The sequence below is a fragment of the Rissa tridactyla genome, chromosome 14, assembly GCF_028500815.1.
Source record: "Rissa tridactyla isolate bRisTri1 chromosome 14, bRisTri1.patW.cur.20221130, whole genome shotgun sequence".
Classification (NCBI taxonomy): Eukaryota; Metazoa; Chordata; class Aves; order Charadriiformes; family Laridae; genus Rissa; species Rissa tridactyla.
The window spans coordinates 14,646,997-14,674,379 of record NC_071479.1 but is presented as its reverse complement, the minus strand read 5'-3'; the positions used below and the strand labels follow the sequence as shown (position 1 = coordinate 14,674,379).

At 55.1% G+C, this 27,383-nt stretch overlaps 1 protein-coding gene across 1 annotated transcript; it reads right to left on the bottom strand.

The window, feature by feature from the left end:
* Positions 1 to 10,067: 10,067 nt before the first annotated feature.
* Positions 10,068 to 27,069, bottom strand: LOC128917657 (adenylate cyclase type 10-like; the record flags this gene model as incomplete). Its single annotated transcript, XM_054221005.1, has 8 exons — positions 27,036 to 27,069; positions 15,329 to 15,466; positions 14,934 to 15,038; positions 14,017 to 14,048; positions 11,243 to 11,272; positions 11,008 to 11,129; positions 10,340 to 10,416; positions 10,068 to 10,249 (listed from the first exon to the last, which is right to left on the bottom strand). Coding segments are annotated over exons 1-8 (720 nt in total), but the record flags the coding sequence as incomplete, so codon positions are not given.
* Positions 27,070 to 27,383: the final 314 nt, after the last annotated feature.

Below are 27,383 nucleotides of genomic sequence, written 5' to 3'. Positions count from 1 at the left end.
AGACTGCCGGAGTCTGCCGGTGGCTGGTGATGCCAGGGATAGCCCCTGCAGCCGGGGAAAGCATCCAGCTCCATCCCCCAGGACACCCCTCCAGACCTCCCCATCTCTTTACCTCCCCTTTGAGGCTGAAGAAGGTGGCCTCTTCAAAGCAGGCTATCGCAGTGGCTTTCATCTTCCTCAGGACCTCCGCTTCGTTCAGCTTCATGAGGGCCTTTGCGCAAGCACAGAGAGAGCAGGCGAGCGTGATGCAGAGCCCATGGCCAGCCTCGTCCTCCCCTGTTGCCTCTGGCATCTGTCTTAAGAGGGCCCGTTTCTCCCCCTGCTGATGCCCGCCCCAACACAGTCACGCCGGCTCAGAGCACAGGCACCAGTGCTCCTTCAGATCCCCTCCCTGCTAATTCCCCTCCTGCTATGGGCACGGTGGCCTGTGTCTCCGTCCACAGAAGAGGCAAGCCGGAGGAAGAAGTCAGGCTCTGACCCCAGCATGTCCCTTCCAAGGCCCCGTCAAGGCACGCCCTATTGCAGCGGTGAAGTTGTCCTGCCCAGAGCCAGCTGACTGAGAGGACTCCGTGCACGGTGGGCACTGGCGAGCGAGGCAACTCACCATGTAGCTGTTGGAGACGTGCAGGTAGGCAGCAGCACACTCCAGAAGGTAGTAAAAGGCTCGGTCGGCATCGCCCATTGCCACGTAGTGGCGAGCCAAAGGCACAAGCACCGATTCCACGATGGCTCGGCATTCACACCAGTGTGTGCCGTTGTGCTGCCTGTCGGTCTCGTCGGGCAGCTCAGTTGTCTCTTCGCCCTCTGGCAGAAGCCGCTCCGCCACACTAGTCAGAGCACCGTTCCCAGGGGAAGAAGAGAGCAAAGAATGCACAGGCATCACCTACACTGGTCTTTTGCCCCACAGAGAGGCCATCAAAAGCCCTTTGTTCAAAAGAGAGCGCGAGCCCACGGGCAGGCATGACTCCTACAGCTGCTTTGTAGCCAGGGAGAAGAAGACAAGCTGGGCTTTCTGTCACCTCCCCCAGGCAAACCACCCGGCTCCCTGTGGTGGCTTTTCGCCTGCAGATCTTGTAGCGCTCCTCTCGAGGAACTGGAAAGCAAGGCCTGCTCCAGGGTAGTGTGACCATCACTAGGAGCCCACGGGCTTCCTCCAGCACTGTCTCACCTCCGTGGCCATCTCTTCCCCGCTCCCACCTCACAGAAAGCCTCTTCCTTAAGCTAGAGTCACAACCGGCAGGCAAATGCCAGCGCTTCCTTGGTCTCCTCTGGAGACCCCTGAGGCCCCTGCCTTTACAGAGAATCAAACCCTTGTCTGCTCACCCAGTTTCCTCCTCCATGAAAGCCTGCTGCTCTGCGGCATCTGCAAAGAAAACAGGGGGTTAGACACCTCCTCGCCTGCCCCAGGGGAAGAGCTGCTCTCGCTCTCCCACTGGGCTTCAAGGACCCTTGCGAGGGTGCCGACACGCTGAGCAAAGTCTGCGGTGGTTGTCCTCAGCTCCTGGGCTCGTCCCCGGCAGACCTCCTCCCAGCCGATCCCCAGCATACACCCCTGGGCTCCTGGAGGGCCCGGGCTGTGGAGCACGGTGCACAGCGTACCCCCAGTGGCGTGGGTCCTATCCTGCTTCAGCTCTTCTCCAGCCAGCACCAAGGCCTCCCAGCTGCATGAGTCGCCTCCGTCGGCAGGGTCCCGACAGCTGCCTCCGTCCTGGCTGCTGGTGACGGCGAAGTGGTGGAAGGCGACAAACTCCCCTTGGCCGCAGCTCCTGCATTTGTGCGCGTGCTGCTCCAGGAAGGCGGCACACTTGCCGTGCAAGGCGACTCGCTGCCTCTCGGGCCACAGCTCGTACGCAGCCTTCTGCAGCAGTGGGACGCAGAAGGCCAAGACGCCAGGCTGCTGCTCCTCGGTCCTCGTGCTGGGAGAGGGCCTCTGCACACCTGCAAGGCAAAGGGCCTTGGCATCAGCCCCAGCTCAGGGCCGTCGCAGCCGGGGCACGAGAGTCATGCCTTGGCGTGCACCCTTGCCAGCCAACCAGCACTGCTGCACACCGAGCCTTGCAGCACGGGGCAAAAGGGCCCAGCTTGCCTTGCTGACGCTAGCCCAGCCCCGCAGACACAGCGCTCAGCTGCGCTCCAGGCAGGAGCTGGGCATGTCACCGCCAGCCCAAGCAAGCCCCGTCCAGCACTTTCTCCCTGCTCTTGGCAAGGCAGTCCCCAGCCTCCTGAGCTTCCTCCTGCGCCACAGGGGAGTCAAAGCTGAATAAAAGCCCGTCAAGGGCCCCGGGGCAACCTGGAGAGCATCTTTGATCAGGTGGCTGGGAGAGGATGTCAGGGACTCCACACGCCCTCCCGTGCCTGCGCTACGAGCAGCACTCGGGATGGCACTTGGTGGGAACCTCCCTCCAGCGCAAAGCTAGCGGGCTTTGAGACTGACCCGTAAGGTCTTTGAACAACCCATCGCAAAGAGCCGTGCCTGCCTGAGCCCCAGCCACCCCTCACGGCAGGGGAAGCGCACCATGCCCTGGGGAGCCCTGCCGGGACACAGCTGGGAGCTCCCTTGTCCACCTGCCCGCTACCACTTACTGCTCTCCACCTGCGAAGAGGTGGCTGGCCCCTCGGTAGGATCTTGCACATCTTCTGGCACCTCTGTGTTTTTCAGCCACCTCAGGATGTTGTCGCTCACCAGCTCGTCCAAGGAGGAATTCATATGGGTCCTGAGGCCAGTGGGAAGGATGTGCAACAGGAGCTGGGTGGTAAACACCGGCCCGATGATGGCTGCAAACTTCACAACCATCCGCGTGAGCGGCTGCATCCGATCCAGCTGAGTCAGCGCAATCTCTGTCAAGAAGAAACAACACGTCTCTCTTGCCTCTTCCCCATGCTGAGGCTGGAGAGGCTGGAAAGTTTCAACCCATGAGATGGGGTAGACTTTGGCCTCCTCTGCTTGCGGCTGCACCTACTGGGCAATCGCAACCCAGGGTAGGCATCTTCAAACTGGCTCCGCTCCTGATGGAATCGCAGGCCATGAGGCCTGGGGAAAAGCCAGATGCTCAAACAAATGCTCCCCCACCGAGGGCAGGGAGGGCAGGACCCAGCAGGTATGCGCATCCCATGATGTGCCCTACCAGATCTGGAGTAGGCTTTTGCCCAACAGCGCACACAGAGAACTTTCCCCACATCACAGGTGGACACAGAGCTCCCCACAACGCTTGCCTTAACTTGGCCAGACAATACTATTCCTTTCTCTTGGTTTTCTTTTTTTTTTTTTTTTGGACAAAGCCACTTCACAGCAGGAATACTTTAGCATGATGTTTCTTCACAATTCATAACAAATGTCTATGGCCAGAGAGGTTTGGTTTGGATTAAGTGCCTTGAGACCAGCATTAGCTGGGGAACTTAAAAAGAGAACAGCAACACAGATGCTGCGTCAAAGTTGGGACAGAGGCAAGTCAAAGCCTTTTCCCAGCAAAGTATTTGTTTTGGTGAGAAAAGGGAGCCATTTCAGTGTTGCACGGATAACCTTTTCTCTCCTACCTGCTGACGGAGAGCAGCCAGCAGGCTCACAGGAGGGGAAAGCGGCTGCCTGCAGCCCCAGGCCTGTTTCTGGTGGGACCGGAGCCGCCTTCCCAGCAGAGCCCCCACGCTGAGAGGGTGACTCTGCAGCACACGGATGCCCGGCCTCCCTCCAGCCCCTGCCCCGGGAAGGAGCCCCAGCACAGCCGACAGCCGGCAGAGCGGCGCTCGGCTCCTTACCTTTCAAGGGGATGGGCAGCGCGGTGTTCTCCAGGGTCACGCCTGGCCTGAGGAGGCAGACCCTCCCGTCATTCCCCGCCTCGGAGCTCCAGGTTGCTGCGAGGGATGAAGCCTCGGCTGCAGATGCTGGGCGGAGCAAGAGAGCACCGATAAGGCAGTTCGCAAAGCGACTCGCAGCTCGCGAGCGCTTCACGATTCACTTGGGATGGGACAAGTCGCCCCCGACATGGTCCAGTGCCTGCCCTGAATGTGGTGGTCATGAAGCAGAGCAAAACAGTTCCCACCAGTTCCCAGCCAGGGAAACTGCTGGTGCTAATGCAAGACGTGGCCTCAGTCCTGGCTCTTCCCAAGGCCGCGGCACTCTGGCTGGCATTGCTCTCTCGGATGGCATTACCACCGTTTTCTTCCGTTACCGGCACTCTTGTGGGGATTTATGGTTTGGCATTCAAGTTTCCTGGGCTCGTCCCTCACCTCAAGCTGGGGTTTGTTCTCAAGTGAGCTAGCCTTTGGCCAAGTTAAACTGCATGCCCATTGGAATGCCTAAGAAACACCACAAGCACATGTGCTTCGGAAGGATTTCCCCTGTGTTTTAGCCCCACAACCCCCGCCCCAAGAACGTAGGTCCCTCCGAGCCACCAGAACTCACTGCCCCTGCTTTGCCTGTCCCAACAGCAAGGCGCACAGGAGCCCGCACCTCCGCCAGACCAAGATCTGACTCTGCCCAGAGCCACGGGGGAACAACGGGGCAAGACTCTGCTGTGGAGAACACGCCACAGCAACTCGCTAGTCGCAGCCAAGGTGCTTACTGATCAGGCTCTCCCAGTTGTCCTTTGCTTTTCCAGACTGCCTCCGGGTGCAGAACTGGAGCATGTCGTTGGCACGAAGGCAGCGCAGCAGCTCCTCGCAGTAATATGGGATCCCTGAGCTGGTTCGGATCAGGAACCTGCACAGGAGCAGACCCGTCGGGGACCAGCACAAGGAAAGTAAGGTGAAACACAGTCCAGGTGGGCGGCCAGTCACTCAGGCATACCAGGGTAGCCAGCATCTTCATCACAGCTACACCTCACTTTGGAAAGGGATCGTCCTCCCACTGCCTTGGGATTTTGTGCCCCCTGAACCCTCCAGCCTTTGCCGAAGTCCACGGGAAAAGAATTGCGGACAATGCCCAAAGCGCAGAGCAGCGAGCCCTGCCTTTCTTCTCCTCAGGAGCCTGGAGAGGATGGACCTCTGCCCCGGGGAATCTCCCCCACAGCCCAGCCACCCAGACCAAGGCCTTTTCTGTTCACACCCAGACACAGCTGGGCTCAGGACTCTTCCTCCCTTCCTCCCTGTGCGGCAGCCAAGGCTGACACCTCCCAGGCTGGGTGTCTCGGGAGTTGCCCGCTCTCAGCGCACACCCACCAGGGTGAGGCATAACAAGCCGCCCACGCCTGGCACTCGCTAGAGTCCGGGATGCTTCTAGCGGCCCTGCGCTCCCTTGCCTGGGGGGCTGATTCCCTACCACGGTCAGCAGAGGTTCAGGCCCTCAGGAAGAGCTCCCCTGCCTCCAACTTACCTCACCAGATCCCTGGGGATGCTGACCACTCCGAGCTCCTTGCAGACTTTCTGCATCACAACTGAAGCTTTCAGCTTGTCCAGATGAAGATAAGTGATTTTCTGGGACGTGGCGTTGTCTGCTGCGGCTTTGCGAAAGCTCTCTGTTATCTCGTAGCCTGGGGCTAAGCTCATGACCATGAAGAGGGAGACCTTTTGGAGCACGGGTGACATGATGAACCAGGAGTCAGGGTCGATGAAATGGGCATTGTCGATGACAAATATGCCAAAATCTCCTGTAAGGGTCTGAAAAAAAGCAGGTTGCTCTGAGGGGAATCCAGTGGATTCTCAGCTGTCTTGCAGGGGACGAGATTTAGCCTCCGGCTCTTGAGAGGATGCTCTGAAGTCTCTCCCCAGCCACTTTCCCGCTCGGAAGCTTACTGACTCTTTGAGACTGGAGGGTCATACCTAACATCACTTGCCCTGCAGAAGGAGGGAGCTCGGGCAAGGGAACCCAGAAGACATTGTTCCTCCTCCAGGGCACACTTTACGGGAGGAAAGTCCTCGGGTGTGTTTGTGGGGCTGCGGGGGGAAGTGGGGGGGCGAGGGCTTTCTCGGGCTCTGACGGGCCATGACCCAGGTGCGCAGTCATCCCGCCTGCTCACACCTCAGTGGTACAGAGCCCGCAGACGGCAGGCTTTTTCCTTCTCTGACCCAGGGGGAAGGAAGGAGAAATGCTCACCTTCTCCAGCACTTTCACCCGAGTCGAGTGCAATTCCAGTTTTCTTTGAGTTTCATCCATCTCGCGAACATTGTCCGAAATGGGGAACTGGCCAGAAAAGCAGAGTCAGGGAGAAACACGGCTCCGGGGCTCGGCACACCTACCCAGCACGCAAGACCGCAGAGCCCACCGTCTCTGACAGCCTCAGCACCTCACCTCTGCCCAGCACAGGGGCAGGGAGCCGCAGCGGGGACTCCACCCAGAGCCTAAAGCAAAGGCCCTCTGCTGAGGGTCTCTGCAGAGCTGGGGCTTGGGCTGAGCCGGTTCTCTGGCTGTGGGAATCGTGGGCTGGCTGGGGCAGACCCCTCGCACAGCGGTGACCTTGGCACGAGGTCAGGAACAGCCGCTCTCCAGTGCCACTTCCAGGGTGCCGAACAAGGCACCGGGCACTGCGGATGCGGCGCAGGACACCAGCCCCACAGACAGGGAGCCCCCCGGGCCCAGGCATGGCAAATGCACACTGTGACCCCCGCAATGCCCACCCCGGAGCTAAGGCACTCCCAGCAGCGTGCCCACTCAAGGTCAGACCCAGACAAGCTCAGGAGAAGGCCTTCTCAACGTCCACAGGGGCCTCTGGCTCTCACCTTGACACCGAAAATGTCATTGAGGAGGCAGTAGCTGCTCTCTTCGATTGTCCCTTGCAGCTTTGTCTTCAGCACGCGCTGCCTGTCGCCGCGCGATTCACAGTCCTGGAGGCCCAGGGCCCTGGCCATCAGCATGCGGATGGCAGAGAAGGGCTGCCTCATGTCGATCTCCAGCAGTTCCAGGGCAACCACCCTGCGGTGCAAAAGCAAAAGGCACTGAGATTCCCCACAGCCCCAGCCTTCTAAGACAAGAGGGGCGGAGGTGCCCTTTGGGGGGAGCTCTTCAGCCCCCCATCTCCAAGCGCTTCCCACAGAAGGCCAAGCCTTTCCCTCCTCGTACGAGAAAGGGCACAGAGGGGCAGTTGCTGCCAAGCCAGCGGGAGAGCCGGGTCCAGAGCCTGTGTCTCTGCAGCGCCGGCCTAGGTCTCCCTACGTGCCCCCTGCAGAGGAACTCACGGGGCTGAGAGGCAAGAATGGAGCAAGTGGTGGGTTTGCCTTTGGGCTCCAGACCTTATCGGTCTGCCTGCCAGAGCACAGGCCCCCGTGCTCCTCCTGGGAAACACGCCGAGGGCGAGCAGGGCTTCTGAGACAGGCAGCCCTGCTGTCTCTGGGGTCTGGAGTGGGATGAAAAGCACTGAGCTTGGGCTCTTTCCTTCTATCTGCGCCTGACCCAGGGGGGAAGGAGGAAAGGCCGTGGCTCCAGAAGCCACCTCCAACTCCCCAAAGAGGCAGAGGCGGGAGCGGAGCACGCAGGTGCTCCCAGGCAGTGTCTCCAGGAGGCTCTGTCGGGAGGCTGCAGTCCAAGGGCCAGGTACCCTGGCAGAGGGGCTGGAGCGTTTCGCGGCTGTCAGGGGATGGGCAGGGGCAGCGTCGCAAAGCTACAGGTGGAAAACCTGTACCTGTGGCCAGCATCCTGGCCTAGAGAGGCCAGTTCAGCAAGTAAGTGGCTCTTTCCACAGCCCATCGTGCCCTCAACCGCCAGGATGTTCCTTTGGCCTGAATCCCTATAGGCGTTCAAGCAGCTGACAAAGAGGTCAGTCTCCTGCTTCCGACCTGCGAAGACAAACCAGAGAACGAGCTGCTGGGGGCGTGCTGAAAAGCAAAGAGCCGTCCCTTTTGCGGGCACCCTCCACCGCAGCTTCCCTCCCCGCTACCACATCGGCCAGCCTGCCGGCACCCAGGCCTCCTTCCCACCTGCTCGTCCACGCTTGGGCACCTCTGCCTTCCTCAGAGCAGTCACGGGGCCACCTGCTTGCCTGCCCCACAGCGCAGCCCCCTCGCCCTCTCCCCTATCCCACAGGCACGGAGATTCTGCCGGCCCCATGCGACTCCCCGCAGCGATCCAGCACGAGACTGTAAGGGATGACTGCAGCCGGTTCAGGCAGCTGCGTCCCAAACAGACTCAAAGCATCTCCTCGCTGTGCCGTGAGCTGCACAGCACCTCCCAGTAGCTAAGGCAGCGTCGCCAGTCCCGTTCTGGTTTGGTCCGGGCTAGAGTTAATTTTATTCAGCAATAGCCTGTACAGGTCTATGTTTTGTATTTGTGACCAAACATCGCTGTTGATAACACAACCAGGTTTTAGTTATGGCTGAAGAGCGCCTGCGCAGCGTCGAGGCCTTTTCCATTGCTCACGCTGCCCCGCTGGCGAACAGTCTGGGGGTGCACAAGAAGCTGGGAGGCGGCACAGCCGCCACAGCCGCCACAGCTGACCCCAACTGCCCAAAGGCCTATTCCAGACCATACAACGCCGTGCTCAGCAAGAAAATCCGGCGGAAAGGAGGAAGGGGGGACATTCGGAGTGATGGCATTTGTCTTCCCAAGTCACCGTCACACGTGATGAAACCTTGCTTTCCTCGAAATGGCAAGACGCCTGCCCGCCCATGGGAAGCAGTGGATGAATGCCTGATTTTGCTTTGGGCGTGTGTGCAGCTTTTGCTTTCCCTATTAAGCTGTCTGTATCTCAGCGCACCAGTGCTCTCACTTTAACCCTTCCGATTCTCTTCCCCATCCCACTGTGGGGAGCGAGTGGCTCTGTGGGGCTGAGCTGCCAAGCGGGGTTAACCCACAACAGGGCCCAAAACATTCGGCAAGACCCCGAGTGAATACAGGCATCCCCTGCCTCCTGACATTTCCGTGTCTTCGCCCAGATGCTGCCAAGAAAGCAGCTCTGAGGAGTAGAAGGAGGAGAACCCACCGTCAAAACTCTCCATCGATTTGGCAGAAGGAAATCTCTTTCCTGACCCCAAAGACAGGGATCAGTTTAGCCCCCAGGCTGTGAGCAGCTCCACAGTTGAAAGCAACCTTCCTACCAGCTCTGGAAGACAGCAGGGAGCAGCAGGCGCCCCACCTCGTTTTCCACCCAAAGATATCAAGCAAGCAGAGACCAAGACAGGCGGCGCTTTCTTAGGGCTGCTGCAGGCAACACCATCCCTGGTAAAAGCCTCTCCCTTCCCAGCAAGGCACTAAAAGTTACCAAGGGGAAGAACCTGGGCTTCAGAAGAGCAAGGCGTTCTCCACCTACCCAGCAAGGGGACGTACTCCGACCTCTTCTTGGTAAGACCCACGCCAAAGATGCTAGAAGCAGGGGAAAAGACAACACAAGTCAATGAGATGGTGAGAAGCCAGGGGACCTAGAGAAGCAGCCTGGCGTGGTAGGGAAGGAGGTGCTCCTCGGGTACCGGCTTTTCTCTGGAGCAGGCTGTTATCCCCTGCACGCTTTCCCAGCCAAAGTTCAAGCTGACACGCTACGACAGCTTCAAGCGTAAAGAAGCCCAGCGGCCACGGTGGGACAGAAGAACATATCAAGAGTCCATCCCCAGAGGCCAAACCCAGAGAAACAGGAGAAGACACGTGAAAGAAGCCAGGGCGTGCTGTTGGCTGGGAGACAGCTTTACCACTTTGGCCAAGAACACCAAGCGTCTTTGAAAGGGGGACTTGTGTCCCTGAAGGGCTTGGGACGCCAAGCACCTGGCACCTTTGGCTCAAGTCTTCCCGCAGTCTCAAAGAGACGGCAGTGGTAACCTTCAAACCGTCCTCTAAAGGGAAGGTGAAATCCTGGCCCAGAAGAGCTGAGATTTCTGCAGGAAGACCTGAGGAAGAGTGTCCCGATGGTCCACGTTTCCCCATGGGGACCAGACTGGCCCAAAGCTTCCTGCTCGGAGCAGCTGGGACAGAAAACTCCTTGGGTCAGCATTCCCAGGGCACGTGGTGGAGCAAGCACAGCACGGAAAGCACAGCCCAAAGCCCTTTAGACCCAGCCCACAAGGCCAGGTTGTGTCTACCAAAACAGACAAACCTTCCCCATGCCTGTGGTTTCACTCCTGCTCTCTCAGCAGCTGGAGACAGCAGGGGAGAGGGGCAAAAAGCCTGCCACGCCAGGGCTTCCGACCGTCTCGGAGGACACTCACCTCTCCTCGGTGACCCCCACGTATTGATAGACAGGGCCAGGCTGGCTGAGGCCTTTCATCTCTCTCTCCGGCAGCTCCTTGAAGTAGGAAGCGGGCAGCCGGGAGGCGGCGTAGGTCACTGCATCACAGGACACCAGCCCAGGGTAGTGCACCATCATCCGGGCAGCCAAGTTCACCTTCTGGCCAAGGACTGCCAGAGGGAGAGCACGCGTTAGAGAGAGAGAGCATGCGTCGGTGTGGCCCGTGCCGCCAGCCCCGCGGCACCCTTCCAGGCCAATACCTGTGTATTCGTGTCTCAGCGGGTGGCCAGTGACTCCGCAGAACATCGTCCCTCTGGTAACTGCCACAGACATTGTCCTGGCACACAGAGAAACAGCAGGGCTTGAGCAGCGCCCCAGGCGCAGTCCTGCCCGCCTGGCTTCATCCCTTCCCACACCTCCCCTCGGTGCCAGCCTGGGCCACCGGCTGTGCTGCCCTGCCAGCGTGGGTCTCGGGGACGTGGAGAGCTCAGGGGTGCAACATCTGCAGGTTGCAAGGGACAAGGGGCAGGGGCAGAGCACGGGCAGGGCCACAGCCCTCTTGTGAGCAAAGAGAGAGGGAAGAAGGCGCCCGCCATGTCACCGCCTGGCGATGACAGCCACTTGGGATCAGGTGGCTGGGCCCCATCCCCGTTCATGGGGCAGTGGCCCAGAAGGGCCTGCCTCTGGCCGCAGCGGCCTCTGGCCCTCACGAGGGCTCTTTCCAGCACGGTGGCCAGCAGAGTGTGCTTGGAGGGACTCCGTCTGGCTGCCGTGGGCTGAGCCCAGGGGTTGCCTGCACCTCTCAGGGCACTGCCTCCTTCCTGCCAGGGACAAGGGAGAGCAAGCTAGAAGGCACATCTCTTTCTGGGAAGCCCCCTTGCGCCGTCCCAGGCAGCATGCACCCCGCCGACCCCCGCCACACACTCACTCTGTTTCCTTGAGCATGGTGGAGCACGAGTTGAAGATCTCCAGAGCACTCTGCAGGGCGTGAAGGCTCTCGCAGGGCAGCTTGTTTCCAGGGAGTCCCAGCACGCAGAGGAACGTGCAGCCCTGCCCAGGACAGATGTGGAACATGTTGCTACAGCGCCTAAGAGGGAGTCTCTCCCTCGCGCTCACTGCCCACCCTCTGGCGCTGGGGGAGGCCACCGTTCCCCCCCACTCACTTTATCACACAGGAGGACTTTGTTGATGTGGCCCTTGTGAGGAGAGAGGATTTCTAGCATCACCCTGCTGGCCTCCTTGAGGACGGTGCTGAGATGCTCTGAGCTGGTACCTGCAGCAAGCTGCAGCTGGACAAAGATGCAGGTGACTGGCCGTAGCTCAGAGAGGAGGTCCATGGGCAGTCCTGCATCGAGCTGGAAGACAAGAGCACGACGGCTTCACCAGCCTGCTCTCCCGGGCTCTTACTGCCCACACCAGTACCGAGGGAGAGCAGGCGTGCTGGCGATAGCGGGTAATAGCAGAGGAAGGGATAAATCCTCCTCTCAGTGCAAAAGGGCGGGCAGGCCGCCCAGCCTGCGGCAGGCAGACGCCGAGTCATAACACAAATGACAAAGGAGAGAAGGCTGCTCCGCTAACACGCCATCTGGGGACCGGTACGGACATGAGGGGAGACCCTCAGGGATGCTCCAGGGACTTCAGGGGAATCTCCCCTTTATCCCACCATCGTGTCCGCGGCACACCCAGAACCATAGCCACGGAAAAGACAGAGGGACAGGAGTCCTCCTCCTGCCACCCATGTCTCTCTGAGGACAACGCAGACAATGGTGCAGCACCGGTGCCCCCGGGCTCAGTTTCCCTGCGTTGTCATCGCAGGGCGCATTTTCTTTGATTGGTCTGTTCCCGTAAGAGCTCCATCTCTGCAAGGCACCACTTCTTCTGCCCTCCGAAAATGCAGCCCCCAGCAGCGGCGGCCTTGCCGTACCTTCCCGAGAGCAGCGACTGGTATGTACTTCCTAAGCACATCCTTGGCGTTCAGGTCACTGGGCAAGAGAAGAGCAGGCCTCATGGCACCTGAGGAGAGAAAAGGCAGGTGGTCGCTGGGTGGACGGGACTACGAGCCATTGCAAAGCAGGGCCTGGCCCTGGAACCGGGGGAGAAAGAGTCTTCTGCGCTTGCTCATGTTGCCACCTCCAGATGCTGAGGGCAGAGCTCTCCCCTGGAAGGAGGAGGCGGCAGCAGCCACCGCCCTGGGAGGCCCAACAGCCTGAGTGCTAACGGACAGAGGGAAGAGGGAGGAGGTGGTTCCTCTCTGGCCCCTGAAGCAGCAAAGCCCCACCTTTCGGGACAATCACAGAGCAAGGGGAAGTGGGCACTCACCTTCCCTTTTTGAGCGGTGTCTCACTGGGTCTTGTACGAGCTTGCGTAAGGCGTCTTGGCATTCGGACCAAGGCATCGGATCCATGCCCGTCACCTGAAGACACACAGAATGAAAGCACTGCCACTGGCCTCCCCAGGACTCCCAGGGGACAGAGCCTGCCCTCCACCGTCACTGCCCAGAGAAGGGGAGAAGTAGCCCACCTGGCTGGATGGGACAGCAGTGCTTCCTCAGAAGCACCGGAGCTGGACAGCCATTCTCCAAGCATGCCCATCTCCAAGCAACCACAGCTCCATGGCCCACAGAGGACATTGCTGCTGGGGCTCAAACCCTCCCAGCGCCTCCTGACCCCTCAAAGCAAGAAAGCCCAGCCCACGGTTACCCTTGAGATGGAAGGACAAGACCTTCCCCTGCCTGCCCGCTTTCCCACCTACAACTCTCTCCACATTCATCTCCTCAGCCTTCCGACACCTCCCTCCTTCATGGCCAGGCCCAGGCCCTCAGAATGGCTCTCGAGGCCGTCCCATCCACCTGCCTGCACAGCTCTTGTGCCTGCGAGATGCTTGGTCCTCAGCCGGTGCTGCTCACAGAGCTCCCAGCAGGTGGCTGAGAGGACAACTTCACCTGCACCCGCAACCTCTTCGGCATCACGAACTTCAGCCAGGCACGGGCCAAAAATGCAGAAGTGTTGCCAGCTCTCATCTCCGAAAACCGGGAGGCTCATGGTCCCTGCAGAGATCCCTGGGGAGAAGGAGAAGCAGAACTGACACAGGAACATTTGGAACTCCACAGCCCCCAGCATCTCGGCTGCTCAGAAGCTCCTCTGAAGCCCAGCGGGGAGACGGGCATTACGGAGGGGTAGAGCATCCTCCCTCCTCCTGGGGGAGACGCTGACACGAGTCCCTAAAACAGGCGTCTAGAAATAGACGAACCGAGTTGACATTGAGAATGTGTTGAGTGCGCCAGGCGTCATCCCCAGCTGCCTGCCCCAGAAGCCCAGCAAACCAGAAGCACCCTGTGGCATGGCAGAGTGCCACACAGCTGCGTCTGGCACAGCGCCCGTACCTATCTTCAGTTGGATCTTCTGCCCCACATCTGTGTCACGCCTTCCGTACTTCTTCTGGATCTGCTGGCTACAGTGCAGCACCAGGCTGATGGTCCTGGCCACCTCCTGGGGTGGTGTTCTCCACAGCACCAGCACAGCATCTCCTGGGGAAAGGGAGGGAAAGTAAAGGCTCTGCCGAGACCTGACTCTCCCTGACCTACGGTCTGGTTCTGCAGAGACAGCAGAAACCAGCTGCCGTGCGGAGGAAGATGGGCTTGTGGGAGGCCATCGTCCTGGGGGACCATGTCCTGGGCACCGGGACACCTCTCCTATCCCGGGCCAGCCACAGCAGCAGACGGCTGGCAGCGGTGACACCCCCTGTCCCGAGCGCTCCTCTGCAGCTGCAGCACTGGAGAGAGGGCACTGCTGGAGGGGTGCGTGCGTGGCCAAAGAGCTGGCTCAAGGCGCTGCACAGAGCCTCTTGAGAAGGAGCGCAGAGCAAACGGCCGCCACAGGAGTTAAATGCTACAGCTCAGTGCCCGAGGTCATCGTCGTCCCAAGAACCTACCAGCAAACTTCAAGATGTCTCCTCCAAAAATCAGGAACTCTGTGGACAGAGGGAAGAAAAGGCAGAGTCATGTGGACACCTTCTTCCAGAAGCCACCGAGCAAGGCCCTCTGCCTGAGGGGAGCACCGGGGCAAGGGTGCACTGTGGGGCACAGCTCAGGAAAGCACCGCTCCGGCCTCTCTCCCAGGCTCATGGTGGTCACAGCCCTTGTACCCGCACAGCAGGCAGGGAGGCAGGGCCTCCAGATGCCACCAGACCTCAGAAAGGTGAAGGCTGGAAGGTACCTCTGGGGTCCATCTGGTCCAAGCCCGCTGCTCAAGCCCGGCTGCACAGAGCCAGCTGACCAGGACGGTGGCTGATGGTTTCAGAATAGCTCTAAGGAGGGAGACTTCACAAGCTCCCTGGGCAACCTCTGCCAGTGCTAAGTCACCCTCACAGTCGAAAAGTGTTTCCTGATGCACAGAGGGAACCTCCTGTTCCACTCTGGGCACCACTGGGGAGAACCTGGCTCTGTCCTCTTTGCACCCTCTCTTCAGGTTGTAGGCACGTTTCTAAGGTCCCCCCCGCAAGCCTTCTCTTCTCCAGGCAAACCAGGCCCAGCTCTCTCAGACTTTCCTCATAGCACAGACGCTCCAGACCCTGGAGCACTTGCTGGATGCCCTCAGCCTGCTCTGGGCCCTGACGCAGCACTGAGACGGCTGTTCACGCCAGAGGCACCGAGGTGGCTGCTAAGAAAGTGGGTGCCTCCTCGGCCGCAGCGGGGAGCAGAAAGGACCCGTGCTGGTGCTGACCCGCCAGCAGACCCTGGCTGCGCTCACTGTTCCTCACAGAAAGCCCCAGCCCTTCCAAGGAGGCAGGACCAGGCTGCCTCCACCCTCCACCATCACGGCGCGATGCCACACAGTCCTGCAGCACGGCTCCTACCCTCCAAAATGTCGCACAGGTACTCATTGAGCGTTTGCGCCAGCTCATCAGTGCCTCTGTCCACGCCGCTCCTCTGCACGAATTTCTCGGTCAACGCAGTGAAACCTGGAACAGGGACATCCAGAAATCAGGAAATGCCCATGTGGGCCAAAAGACCTGGCAGCTGTTTCCACGATGCCCGGCCCGAGAGCCTGTAGGGGACACCTTCCCGTGCCAGCTCCGCACTGGTGGCAGCCATGATGGACCGCCCAAGGTCACCCATCCCGCTCTCTGTGGGCGTCCCAACAGAAGACCTCAGCAGTGACAAGATGACCACTCTGTCTGAGGGGCTCCAAAGGGCCTGCTGTGTCCCCACATGGCTCATGTCCGTGGCTGCTCCTCCCTGCTCCCCCCACCTGAGATATCCGCAAAGAGCAGCACTCCGTGGACACTCTGAGCGGTGTCGTTGCTCCTGAGGGAGCTATCAGCAAGGAGCGAGGGGAGGAAAGCGACTGCTTTCTGCAGGTCCCCGTAGTGACGATTCCTCTCCCAGGCAGAAGCCATCGTCAGCGCCCTGCGGCACACGGGGTACCTCAGGAGAAGACGGCCGTGCCCAGCCGGGAGGAGGACGAGGACCTCACTGCACAGTGCAAGCTGCACACTGAGCCCGGGGCCTCTGTGCGGGGCGACTAGCCCTCCGCCTTCCCGGGGTGGTCACAGTCACCAGGCGGCGGCCTCCTCTGCAGGTCATCGCTTGCCCGGCAACTCACCTCACGCATCACAATCGGCTCGCAGTGACATCTTCCGTCTGTCACCGCCATTACCCGGTGTCCTGCTGTGAGCGACACAGCACTAACTTCTCTTGTAATGCTGGGGAAAACTGCACTTCTAGAACTCTCTTGTCTGAATTTGGGAAAATATGTACTTCATAGCCAGCTAGCCTATGGGGGATTAGCGGTCTCGGTGCTTTTAAGCCTTCCCAGGTGTAGAAATGAGGACTTGAGGCACTTGACCCAGGCTGGCCCACAGCATTATTTCATACCACGAAATAATTTCATACCATGAAATAATTTCATCCTTAGAGAGAGAGCTTTTTATTTTCGTCTCCTTCTAGATACAGAAATTAATATTATTTTTCAATAGCTATCAAAAGAAGAGCTTGTTCTCTATTTCAGTGCCTCACACCCAGAGTTACAGGTTTGAACGTTTTTTAAACACTGCGATCCCCGCCCAACTTCCAGACATTTTGGGGCCGTGACCCACCTCTTTTGGGGGGAACTCAGCATAACCCGCACTTCCCCCCTCGCCTGCTCCTCCGCCATGTGGGCCGGGGGACGGAGAGACAGGGAGAGACGAGGTGGGCGGAGGGGGAATGGTGGGGGTGGCAGAGCCGGCAGTACCTGGCCATCCCGGCCACCGCCGTCTCGCCCCAGCAGGCCTTTGCCACCGGCCAGAGCGGCCTGGAGCATCGGCGAGCCGTCCTGGCGCCGGAGAACATGGGCCACATTCTCTCGGCACTCGCTTTCCCACCCCGCCTCCAGAGCCAAACTGCTCAAAACTCATCCCTTTCTATGGAATTTAAAAAATCACTCAGTGCTGCAACATCCCACTTCTTTTTCTTTGTTGAAAAGGAAACAGCCTCCAGGTTTTCTGCTGAAAAACTCCCAGTCCTCCCAGCTGGCAGGGCTGCCGCTGACTCCAGCCTTACTGGGAGGCCCGTCTTGGTTTCTGGAAGGCAGCCGGTTTCCCTTTGGAATCGTTAAGGGCTAGATAAAAACGTTCCTTTGAGGTTTATTTTGAAAAATACAAGCCTTGAGAAGCCCAAGGAGAACGTTCCCACACGCCTTCTGCTTTGGGGACAGGAGTTTATCGAGGCCCAGACCTGAGGATTGGTCCTTTCAAGAGAAAAACAGAACCAAAATATAGATTATTTTTCTTTCCACTGGACATGAATATTCAGCAAAAATTAAACAAAGTTATCAAAATCTGGTGGCTCGGAAACAAAAAAATCAGCCTTTTTTATACTGTTGGGAGAGACAAGATGCCTTTCTTTCCATTTCCTTCCTTCAACTAATCAAACCCTCCATGTTCCCTCCCAAATGCCATGTTAATTTATGCAAATAAGCACCAATTAATAAAATAAACATGCAACGGGTGCTTTAAATACGACCGAGATGCCTTGCCCAGAGCAAGGACTAGTCCCTGCAGAGAGCGAGCAACCAGTGCTCCCCCAAACTGACCGTCGAGTCACAAGGTCTCGCTTGTGTCTAGAGATCCAGCCGTGGTTGCTACCCGGTCGAAGGCTGCTGTTAAAAAAACTGTGGGCACCCAGACAGAGGCCCCACGCAAACATATGGGCAGCCAGGCCTCTGGCTGCAAAGAGTGCCGGAGCCTGGCACTCGCCATGGAGGGCAGCAGAGACAACACTTGTGTCAGATGTGAACAGGTAAATGATCTGCTCATTCTGGTGGCTGAGCTGAAGGAAGAAGTGGAGAGGTTGAGGAGTATGAGAGAATGCGAGAGGGAGAGTGACTGGTGGACCCGCTCCCTGAGAGAAAGGGAAGAGGGTGAGGCCCCACACAAGTCAGAGGACCCCCTCCCCTCTCGTCACCAGGCAATAGGAGGGGATCGCAGAGACGAGGGGGAATGGAAACCGGTCCCTGCGCGGGGAAGCAGGAGAATGCCCTCCCGGCCCCTCCCACCTTCCCAGTTACCTTTGCAGAACAGATATGAAGCCCTGCAGGAGGAACTGGCTGTTGGAGAGGAGGATGATACACCCAGGCCAGGAACGTCAGAAAGACCAAGTCGCCATGGACCCAGCATCACAGCTGGCTCCAAAAGGAAAAGCAGACGGGTCATTGTGGTGGGTGACTCTCTATTGAGGGGGGCGGAGGGGCCAATATGCCGTCCAGACCCACTTCACAGGGAAGTCTGCTGCCTCCCTGGGGCACGGGTCAGGGATGTGTTAGGCAAACTTCCGGCCCTAGTAAACTCCTCTGACTACTACCCCCTCTTAGTATTTCAGGTGGGTAGTGACGAAGTGGGTAGGAGGAGCCCAAAATCGATTAAAAGAGATTTTAGAGCCTTGGGGCGACGGCTTAAGGGGTCAGGAACACAAGTTGTATTCTCCTCTATCCCTTCAGTGGCAATCATGAATGAGGAAATTAACAGGAAGAGGCAACAGGTCAACCCGCGGCTCCGGGACTGGTGTTATTGGCAGGGCTTTGGGTTTTTTGATCACAGGCTGCTATATGAGTCACCTGGCCTGCTGGTGGCAGGTGGGACGCACCTGTCCCAGAAGGGGAAAAGAATTTTGGGGCAGGAGTTAGCAAGGCTCATTGACAGGGCTTTAAACTAGATATGAGGGGGGAAGGGGAGACAACTGGGCCTGTCAGGAATAAATCCAAGGGAGGCATGCCAGGGCTTGAAGGATGGTGGGCTAGCGAGGACTCTCACTCTGACATTTCATTGGAGAGAAGGGATAGACGCTTAGAAATCATGGAAGCACCTGAAAGGGGTCTGGTGGGAAATGGGGCCCACACTCACAAAAAGGTGCTGGAGTCATTAGCACATCTGAAGTGCATCTATACCAATGCATGCAGTATGCGCAACAAACAGGGGGAGCTTGAAGCCATGATGCACCAGGGAAACTATGACACAGTGGCTATCACAGAAACGTGGTGGGATGCCTCACATGACTGGAGTGCCACAATCGATGGCTACAAGCTCTTCAGGAGGGACAGACAGGAAAGGAGAGGTGGAGGAGTGGCCCTGTATATTAGAGAATGCTACGAGAGCTCAGAAATCGAGTATAGTGATGACGGGGTGGAGAGCGTTTGGATTAGGTTAAGGGCCGATAAAGCTGCTATCGCTGTGCGAGTCTGCTATAGACCTCCCAACCAAAGCAGTGAGGCGGACGAAGCTTTCTATAAGCAGCTGGGGGAAATCTCGCGATCACTTGCCGTTGTTCTTGTGGGGGACTTTGACCTCCCGGATATCTGCTGGCAATACAGCACAGCTGAGAGGGAACAATCCGGGAGGCTCCCGGAATGTGTGGAAGATAACTTCCTCACACAGCTGGTAAGTGAGCCCACCAGGGAAGGTGCCCTCCTGGACCTGCTTCTTGTGAAGAGGGAAGAACTTGTAGGGGAAGTAAAGGTTGGTGGCCGTCTAGGGCACAGTGATCGTGAGATGATCGAGTTTCTGATTCTTGAGGAAACAAGGCGAGGGGTTAGTAAAACTGCCACCTTAGACTTCCGGAGGGCAAATTTTGACCTGTTCAGAAGACTGCTGGACAAAGTCCCTTGGGAGGCTGCCCTGAAGGATATAGGAGCCCAGGAAGGCCGGACGTACTTCAAGAGAGAAGTCTTAAAGGCACAGGAGGAGGCTGTCCCTGTGTGCCGAAAAACAAGTAGGCGGGGAAGGAGACGGGCCTGGCTAAATAGGGACCTTTGGCTGGACCTCAAGAACAAAAGGAGAGTCTATGACCTCTGGAAGAGGGGGCAGGTCTCTCATGAAGACTGTAAGGATATAGCGAAGCTATGCAGGGAGAAAATTAGGAGAGCCAAAGCGCAGCTCGAGCTCAACCTCGCTACAGCTGTTAAGGATAACAAAAAATGTTTCTATAAATTCATTAACAACGAAGGGAGGATTAGGGAAAATCTCCCTCCCTTACTGGATGCAGAGGGAAACATAGTCACAAAGGCTGAGGAGAAGGCTGAGGTGCTCAATGCGTACTTTGCCTCAGTCTTTAGCAGTGGAACTAACTGTTCCCTGGGCACCCAGCCTCGTGAGCTGGGAGACAGGGAGGGGAAGCTGCACGAGGCCATCGCAATGAAAGAGGAAGTGATCTACGACCTGCTACGCCGCTTGGATGCGCACAAGTCTATGGGACCGGATGGGTTACATCCAAGAGTGCTGAAAGAGCTGGCAGACGTGCTCGCCAAGCCACTTTCCGTGATCTACCTGAAGTCATGGCTAACTGGGGAGGTCCCAACGTGTGGGAGGATTTTTAGTACAAAGGGGTCATCCTGTGAACACTCCAAGCACCGAAGAATTGTTAACAACTGTGTAGGCCTTGTAAGTTTGAAGGTTATGTGAAAACATTGTAGCGGTGTTAGAAATGCTGAGACAAACAAGATAGGAGAAAGTGTGCTGAACTCAGCGTGCAAAATGCAGAACTTCGCCCAGGATATAGGAGGGGTGATTGTTCGCGTGGACAGATGTTTTAAGGCAATTATAATACGTTGCTTACTGCATGTACAGCTCATGCAACCAATCAGCAAATTGTCGGCGCGTGATGCGGAATCAGAATGTCTATAATAACTGAGCTATCTGTGCAATAAAGTGGCATTAACCTGATCATATTGGTCGTGGTGTTACTGTCCGAGCCTTCTGCGTCGACAAGTGGCGCCCGAACAGGGACCCTCAGATCAGTGTTGGGATCAGCGAATACCCGATGAGCAACCAACGGACGGAGGGGGCAGAAGAAGCCGGTCGATAGGTGAGTGCTTCCCCAGCACTCGGGAAGACGCTAGCGCATCAAGTTAGGGAATCTCACTCTGGCCAAGCGAGCGGCCGGGGAGGAGATGTGGTCTATGCACTCCAAAGAAGAAGAGGCGGTAGTTAAGCTCCTCCAACATATACTCTCTACGAGAGGACTGAAGTATGATACGCCTACCTTGAAGGCGCTCTTAGCATGGGCGCGGGATAAAGGACTTATCCCCACTGTTGCTGCCGCTTTTGCTCAAGATACGTGGGCTAAAATAGGAGCGGTGTTGTGGGATGAAGTAAGTAAAGGATCCAAGGAGGCACAGAAACTCTCCACCGTGTGGAGGTTAGTATCAGAGACTTTGAAAACAATGCAGGCAGAACGTGCTGCGGCCGCCTCTGCCTTTGCAGCATTAACACCCAGAGTTAAGGATGTTTCCCCCACGAGCCTTTCTTTTGGGGGATCGCCAGAAGCTGTCGTCCCTCAACCCCGGGGCTGCAGAATAACACAGGGGAATGTAGTGAGTCATGCCGTTACTGCCCCGAGCCAGCCTACTCCCGCTACAGACCCTCTTGAGACGCCTGTTTATGAAAGTGGAAAAGAGGAAGAAACTACGTTTCCTCCTCCCCCTCCCAAAGACACTGTTGTCGAAAGTACCGAAGGAGACCGCCCTGAGGATTCCAGGGATCAGCCAACGCCGTACCCTCCTCTGCCGCCCTCTACTCCGCCATCACCTGGCAGCAGCACTAGAGTACCACCTGGTGGACTGACAGACCTTCAATTCTGGGAGCTGTTAAAAAAGTTGGAAGCGTTGGAAGCTCGTCTAGACGATCAATCCAGTTCACGAGCTCCTCCAGCTTACCCTGCTCCTTTGCCACTGCCTCATCATGCCTTGTCGTGGCCGCCATTGTCGGGATTTGAGGGGCATGGGGGAGCGGTAGGAGGGGAGGAAGGATTGAAAAACCGATGGAGGGGAGAAATTAGAGACGCGGCAATTGAGGGCGTGTTTCTTGAGCCTATGGCGTTTCCGGTGTTTGCTAATGCTGGGGGTGGAAAGGATTGGGAACCGTTTGATTGGAAATTGTTAAAGGAGGCGAAACAGGCTGTTAGTTAATATGGACTAGGCTCTCCCTATACTAGGGCTATAGTGGAGCATTTATTTACTGCAAATTTACTCACACCACATGATTCAAAGCAGATTTCTCAAATGTTGCTCACCCCTTCTCAGCAGTTGCAGTTTTTCAGTGTGTGGCAGAACCTATGTGATCAGGCTGCTGCCACCCGGCGTCCTCAAGGTGATCCTTTGTATGGGGTACAGACACAGATGTTAATGGGGACGGGACCTTACGTTCGAACTGACTGGCAAGCTAATTTTGCTGTGGAGGTTTTGCAACTCAGTCAACAGCTAGCTCACAGGGCTTTGTTGGGGATTAGAGGGGAAAAAAACCCTCCTGCTTTTACAAATGTTCGCCGAGGACCTACGGAGCCTTATTCTGGGTTTGTTGATAGATTGCATGCAGCTATTTCTGCTCACCCTGACCTTGATGAGACCATGAAAGCTAAGTTTTTAGACTTACTTGCTTTTGATAATGCGAACGATAAAACCAAGAAAGCTCTTAGTACCCTACCTCGAGGCAGTACCACTGCTCAGCTGCTGGAAACAGCAGAACGGGTGCTTTCCCAAGAACAGGCTACCGTTATGGCTGCTGCTGTTGGAGCGGCGGTACGTCCGTTGGTGCAACAGCAATCAAAAGGAAAATGTAATAATAATGATAAGAAATGTTATAATTGCGGAAAATCAGGTCATTTTCGTAAAGAGTGCAGAAACGCAAGTAAGGGACAAGCGAGCGGGCAAGTAAGCTCCCCACGTCAGAGTGGAGGTAGATGGTGTGTGAATTGTCGAAGCGCCACCCATAATTCTGCGGAGTGTAGGCGATCGGGAAACCGGGTACCAAGCGCGATGCGTCCTCCTCGCGCTATGACACAAGTACAGGAGGCGGTATAGGGTGCCTGGACCGTTGCGCCAGCGCCACTGCAGGAAGCATGGGAATGGACCTGGCAACAGCAGTAGATACCACTTTAGTCACAACGGCGGTCACTCTAATTGATTCAGATCAACGAGGACTGCTGGGCCATGGACTGAGTGCTCTGTTAATTGGGCGCTCCTCCGTGTCCCGTCAGGGCATTTTTATTGTATCGAGCCTTATTAACACTGATTATACAGGGATTATAAAGATTATGGTATATACGCTGACCCCCCCGATTACCATTCCTCAGGGGTCAAAAATTGCACAATTGATATTATTTCGATTAATGGTCCCGAGGTCGCTGCCAAAACAGAGGGGTGCCGGAGGTTTTGGCTCAACAGGGTCTCCTGACGTCTTGTTAGCTATTGATATTGCACGAGGCAAGCCTGAAGAAAAGGTGGTTGTGACGCATCCTTCAGGATCGTCTATTACCCTGACTATGTTGATAGACACAGGTGCTGATGTTACGATTGTGCCTATTTCTAGCTGGCCATCAGCGTGGCCCCTTGTTCCTGCTGCGACGAGTGTAGTCGGGGTAGGGGGTCCACAAAGGACAATGATCAGCCAAACTTTAGTTTCTTTTACATTTATGGATGGAACCGTAGTCTCAGTCAAGACATACGTGATGCAGCTACCTGTCACCTTGATAGGTAGAGATGTGCTTTCTCAGCTTGGGGCTCGACTTGTGACATCGCCTTTTTAGGAGCGGTCACGGTCGAGCAGCCAACATTGAAGCTCACCTGGACCACTACAAGTCCTGTGTGGGTGGACCAGTGGCCGCTAAAAGAGGATCGGCTGCATATTGTTCAAATGTTAGTACAGGAACAGTTGGAGGCAGGTCATATTGTACCCTCAACGAGCCCTTGGAATACCCCTATTTTTACTATTCCAAAAAAAAATCAGGAAAATGGCGCCTATTACATGATCTCCGAGCCATTAATGCGGTAATGCAGGATATGGGGGCATTACAGCCAGGTTTACTATCACCTGCGATGATACCAAAAGAATGGAACTTGTTTATTGTAGATTTAAAAGACTGTTTCTTTACTATACCGTTGCATCCGGAAGATGCAGAAAAATTTGCCTCTTCCGTGCCATCAACAAATAAGAAAGAACCAGCTAAGCGGTATCATTGGGTTGTTCTGCCACAAGGAATGAAGAATTCTCCCACCTTGTGTCGAATGTTTGTGGCCTGGGCCTTACGTCCGTTTAGGGAAAATAATCCATTTTTGCTTGTATATCATTATATGGACGATATTTTAGTGGCAGGCCCAAATTTGGATGTTGAAGCAACCTTGAAGGAGTTAACTGAAACCATAGAGCAAAAGGGTCTGAAAATTGCTCCTGAAAAGGTACAAAAGAATGCACCATGGCACTATTTGGGTTGGATTATTACTCAAAGTACTGTTAAGCCTCAAAAGATTCAGCTAACGACCAAAATTAAAACTTTAACGGGTACAGAAATTAATAGGAGATATTCAATGGGTGCGATCCGTATCCGGTATCACCAATGATGACCTGGCTCCTCTGATGGCATTGCTAGGCACCTCTACACAGGCTGAAATTTGTCGGCAACTCTCACCAACTCAAGAAAAGGCTTTAGATTTCATTGTTCAAAAAATCATGACTGGGTGCGTGCAACGCTTAACAGGAGTTCCCCTACAATTGATTGTGATAAATTCTGGGTCTGGCAGAGAACATTTGATAGGTTTGTTAGTACAACAGGTCAATTGTACGGTGTCTATAATAGAATGGGGTTTTCTATCTTACCAACCTAAGAATACTGTCTGCACTCGTATATAAATGTTTGCAAACCTTATTATAAAGGGCAGATGTCGTATCGTTGACTTAACTGGACATGAGCCAGAGGTTATATACGTTCCAATTACCCAGAGTTATCTGGATTGGCTTCTCTCTTCCTCAGAGGTTTTACAATATGCATTAACGGATTTTTCCGGACAGATAACTAATGCCTACCCACCAATGAAATTTTTGCCATTAATTCGAAATCAAACTTTTGAAGAGACTCCACGACGTTCGAATTCTCCGGTGTCTGGACTCACGGTATTTACAGATGCCGGAAAGAAATCAAAAAGGGCGGTGGTTACCTGGTGCCTTAACGGACAATGGCACTCCAAAGTACTAAATGGTGTTTTACAAGATTCTTTACAGACTTTAGAACTACGGGCAGTGGTGTGGGCTTTTCAAAACTGGCAGAATGAACCGATTAATGTTGTTTCAGATTCTATGTATGTGGTCGGTACTGTTATGAGACTGGAACGATCGATGCTTCGATCTCTTCGAAATTCTGTCTTATATCAGTTATTGTTACAATTGTTACATTTGTTAAATCAGAGAACGTATCCTTATTTTATAGTGCACATACGTAGCCATCAGCCTGATTATGGCCTGGCCATTGGTAATAATCGTGCTGACCATTTGGTTGCAGCAACCTGGGAGAACCGTCAAACCGACTTATTTGAACAAGCTCGAGTGTCTCATGAATTTTTTCATCAATCGGCTAGAGTATTAGCAAGGCAGTTTAATTTACCTATTTCTGAGACATGTGGTATTGTGCAATCCTGTCCGGATTGCCAAGGAACTGGTTTTGGGCTTGGCCTAGGCGTGAACCCACGTGGGTTGCATTCCTTGCAATTATGGCAAATGGATGTTACCCATGTTCCTGAATTTGGAGGGCTCAAATATGTCCATGTAAGCATTGACACCTATTCGCACGCCATCTGGGCCACAGCACAAACTGGAGAAATGGCCAAACATGTTATTAAGCATATATGTGTGCAGCTATAGCAGTTTTGGGGGTACCCCAGGAAATTAAAACCAATAACGGACCTGCCTATGTTTCTCAACGATTTGCTAAATTCTGTACTCTATGGGGTATAAGTAAACATACTGGAATTCCTCATTCTCCCACGGGACAGGCCATAGTCGAGCGTGCACACACTACGCTGAAGGCGCTTTTGCAAAAACAGAAAGGGGGAGAAATTACCTCTTCTTCTGCAGAACGCCTTGCAAAAACTTTAGATGTATTGAACTGTTTGCGGTTAACTGGAGAACGTGACTCACCTCCAATAGTGATTCATCACATGTCATTACGGTCTGGTTTGCAAGCAACCACACCAGGACGGGTACAGTATAAGGACTGGCAATCAGGGCAATGGAAGGGTCCAGTGGAGATAAAAATGATTGGTCGCAGATATGCTTGTGTTTTGACAGATCAAGGTCCAAGATGGGTACCAGCACGTTGGATTAAGCCGTGGAGGGAACCTAAAATGCAAGAGAGTGGAACGCGAGACGGTGATATGACCACGTGAACTCACCACTCTGGCTCTCGCAGGCTTGGCAACTGTCATATGTCCAGCTTGTAGAGGGTGTGAACCGTGCGTTCTTTGCGAGTGTAACGAGTGCAAGAAGCAGCTCTATCAACGTGCCGGATTAGCAGGGTTTTGGTGTTCGGCTTGCCTGGAAGTTCAGTATGCAAGGATACAACAGGCTGTTCGTATAGCCATTTTAACAGGGCATGACGTCGACGAGAATCATAATCGTCGGTTAGCTTGGGAAACACATTGTTGTGTGAGAGCAATTTGGAAGTATCAGGATAACTATGATCCTTTAGTAGTCAAGTGTAGCAAAGATGTTTTAATACCCCGCATTTGGAAGGTAAAACCGGAAGAGTGGGAGAAAACGAAGAAAAAGTGTGCAAGGCGATTTGGTTGGAAGCAAAAGGGAAAACCATAACGGCAACATGGGTTGGATAATTGGGATAATGATTATTGGTTTAGTGGGACCGGGAGTGGAAGGTATTACAAACATATCCCCTAGGCAGAACGTATGGGTAACATGGGCAAATCAGACAGGCAACTCGGCCTTTTGCTTATCCATGGCCACTCCATCAGATCCTTTCCGAACATGTTTGATTGGTTTTCCATTCCTGCGATTGGAGGATTTTGAAGGCTATGTATCCCAAGTCAATTTAACAAATAGTTTGCTGTTAGAATCAGAGCAGGTTAACGTCACTTGTAACCTGTTGTGAGGATCTGCAGACAGCTATTGGTGTCCAGAAGGAGTAGGACCCCTATTTCAAGGTCATCTCATTAATCATTTAAACCGATCATTTCCTCTCCCTTTGCAGGAATTGGATCTTTTGGGGTCACTTCCAGCAGTGGGACATCATGCTGGAAATAATACTGGCAGGCATATTGGCAACTTTAGCTTAGGATGTATCGAATTGGGAGGGCAAAATCCAGTATTATATAGAGGTTATGGGTTTAATATGACAGGTGCTCTCACTGGTATGCAAAATGTTACTCCCACTGTTTCATTTATTAAGAGTAATTATTGTCAAAACGGAGGTGCTGACCTAGGACTGTCGTATGGAGGGATTTGGAATAATGCATCTTTTCCTAAGCTACTTCCACCTGGGTATTTTTTGATATGTGGTGACCGAGCTTGGGGAGGCATCCCTAGTCGTTCAGTAGGAGGACCGTGTTATTTAGGCGGACTTACCTTGTTTGCTCCTGACAGGATTAGTCTTATTAGTCTTAGGAACCAGTCACGGCGATCGCGACGAACGATTACCGATTTTACCCCTGAGTGCAGTGACCGCATCGAGTTTTGGCATCGCCCGTCAAAAATTTTTGCAGGCTTGTTAGCTCCAGGTGTGGCTGCAGCCAAGGCTTTAACGGATCTAGAAAAGCTAGCCTGTTGGAGTATAAAACAGTTTAACCTGACTTCTGAGATGATTTCTGCTTTATTAACAGATGCTGAGAGTATACGACATGCTGTGCTGCAGAATCGTGCTGCTATTGATTTTTTGTTAGCACAAGGCCATGGTTGTGAGGATTTTGAAGGGATGTGTTGTATGAATTTGTCTGATCGCTCACGCTCCATTCATGACCACTTAGCCCAGTTACAGCACAATATGCATAAGCTCAC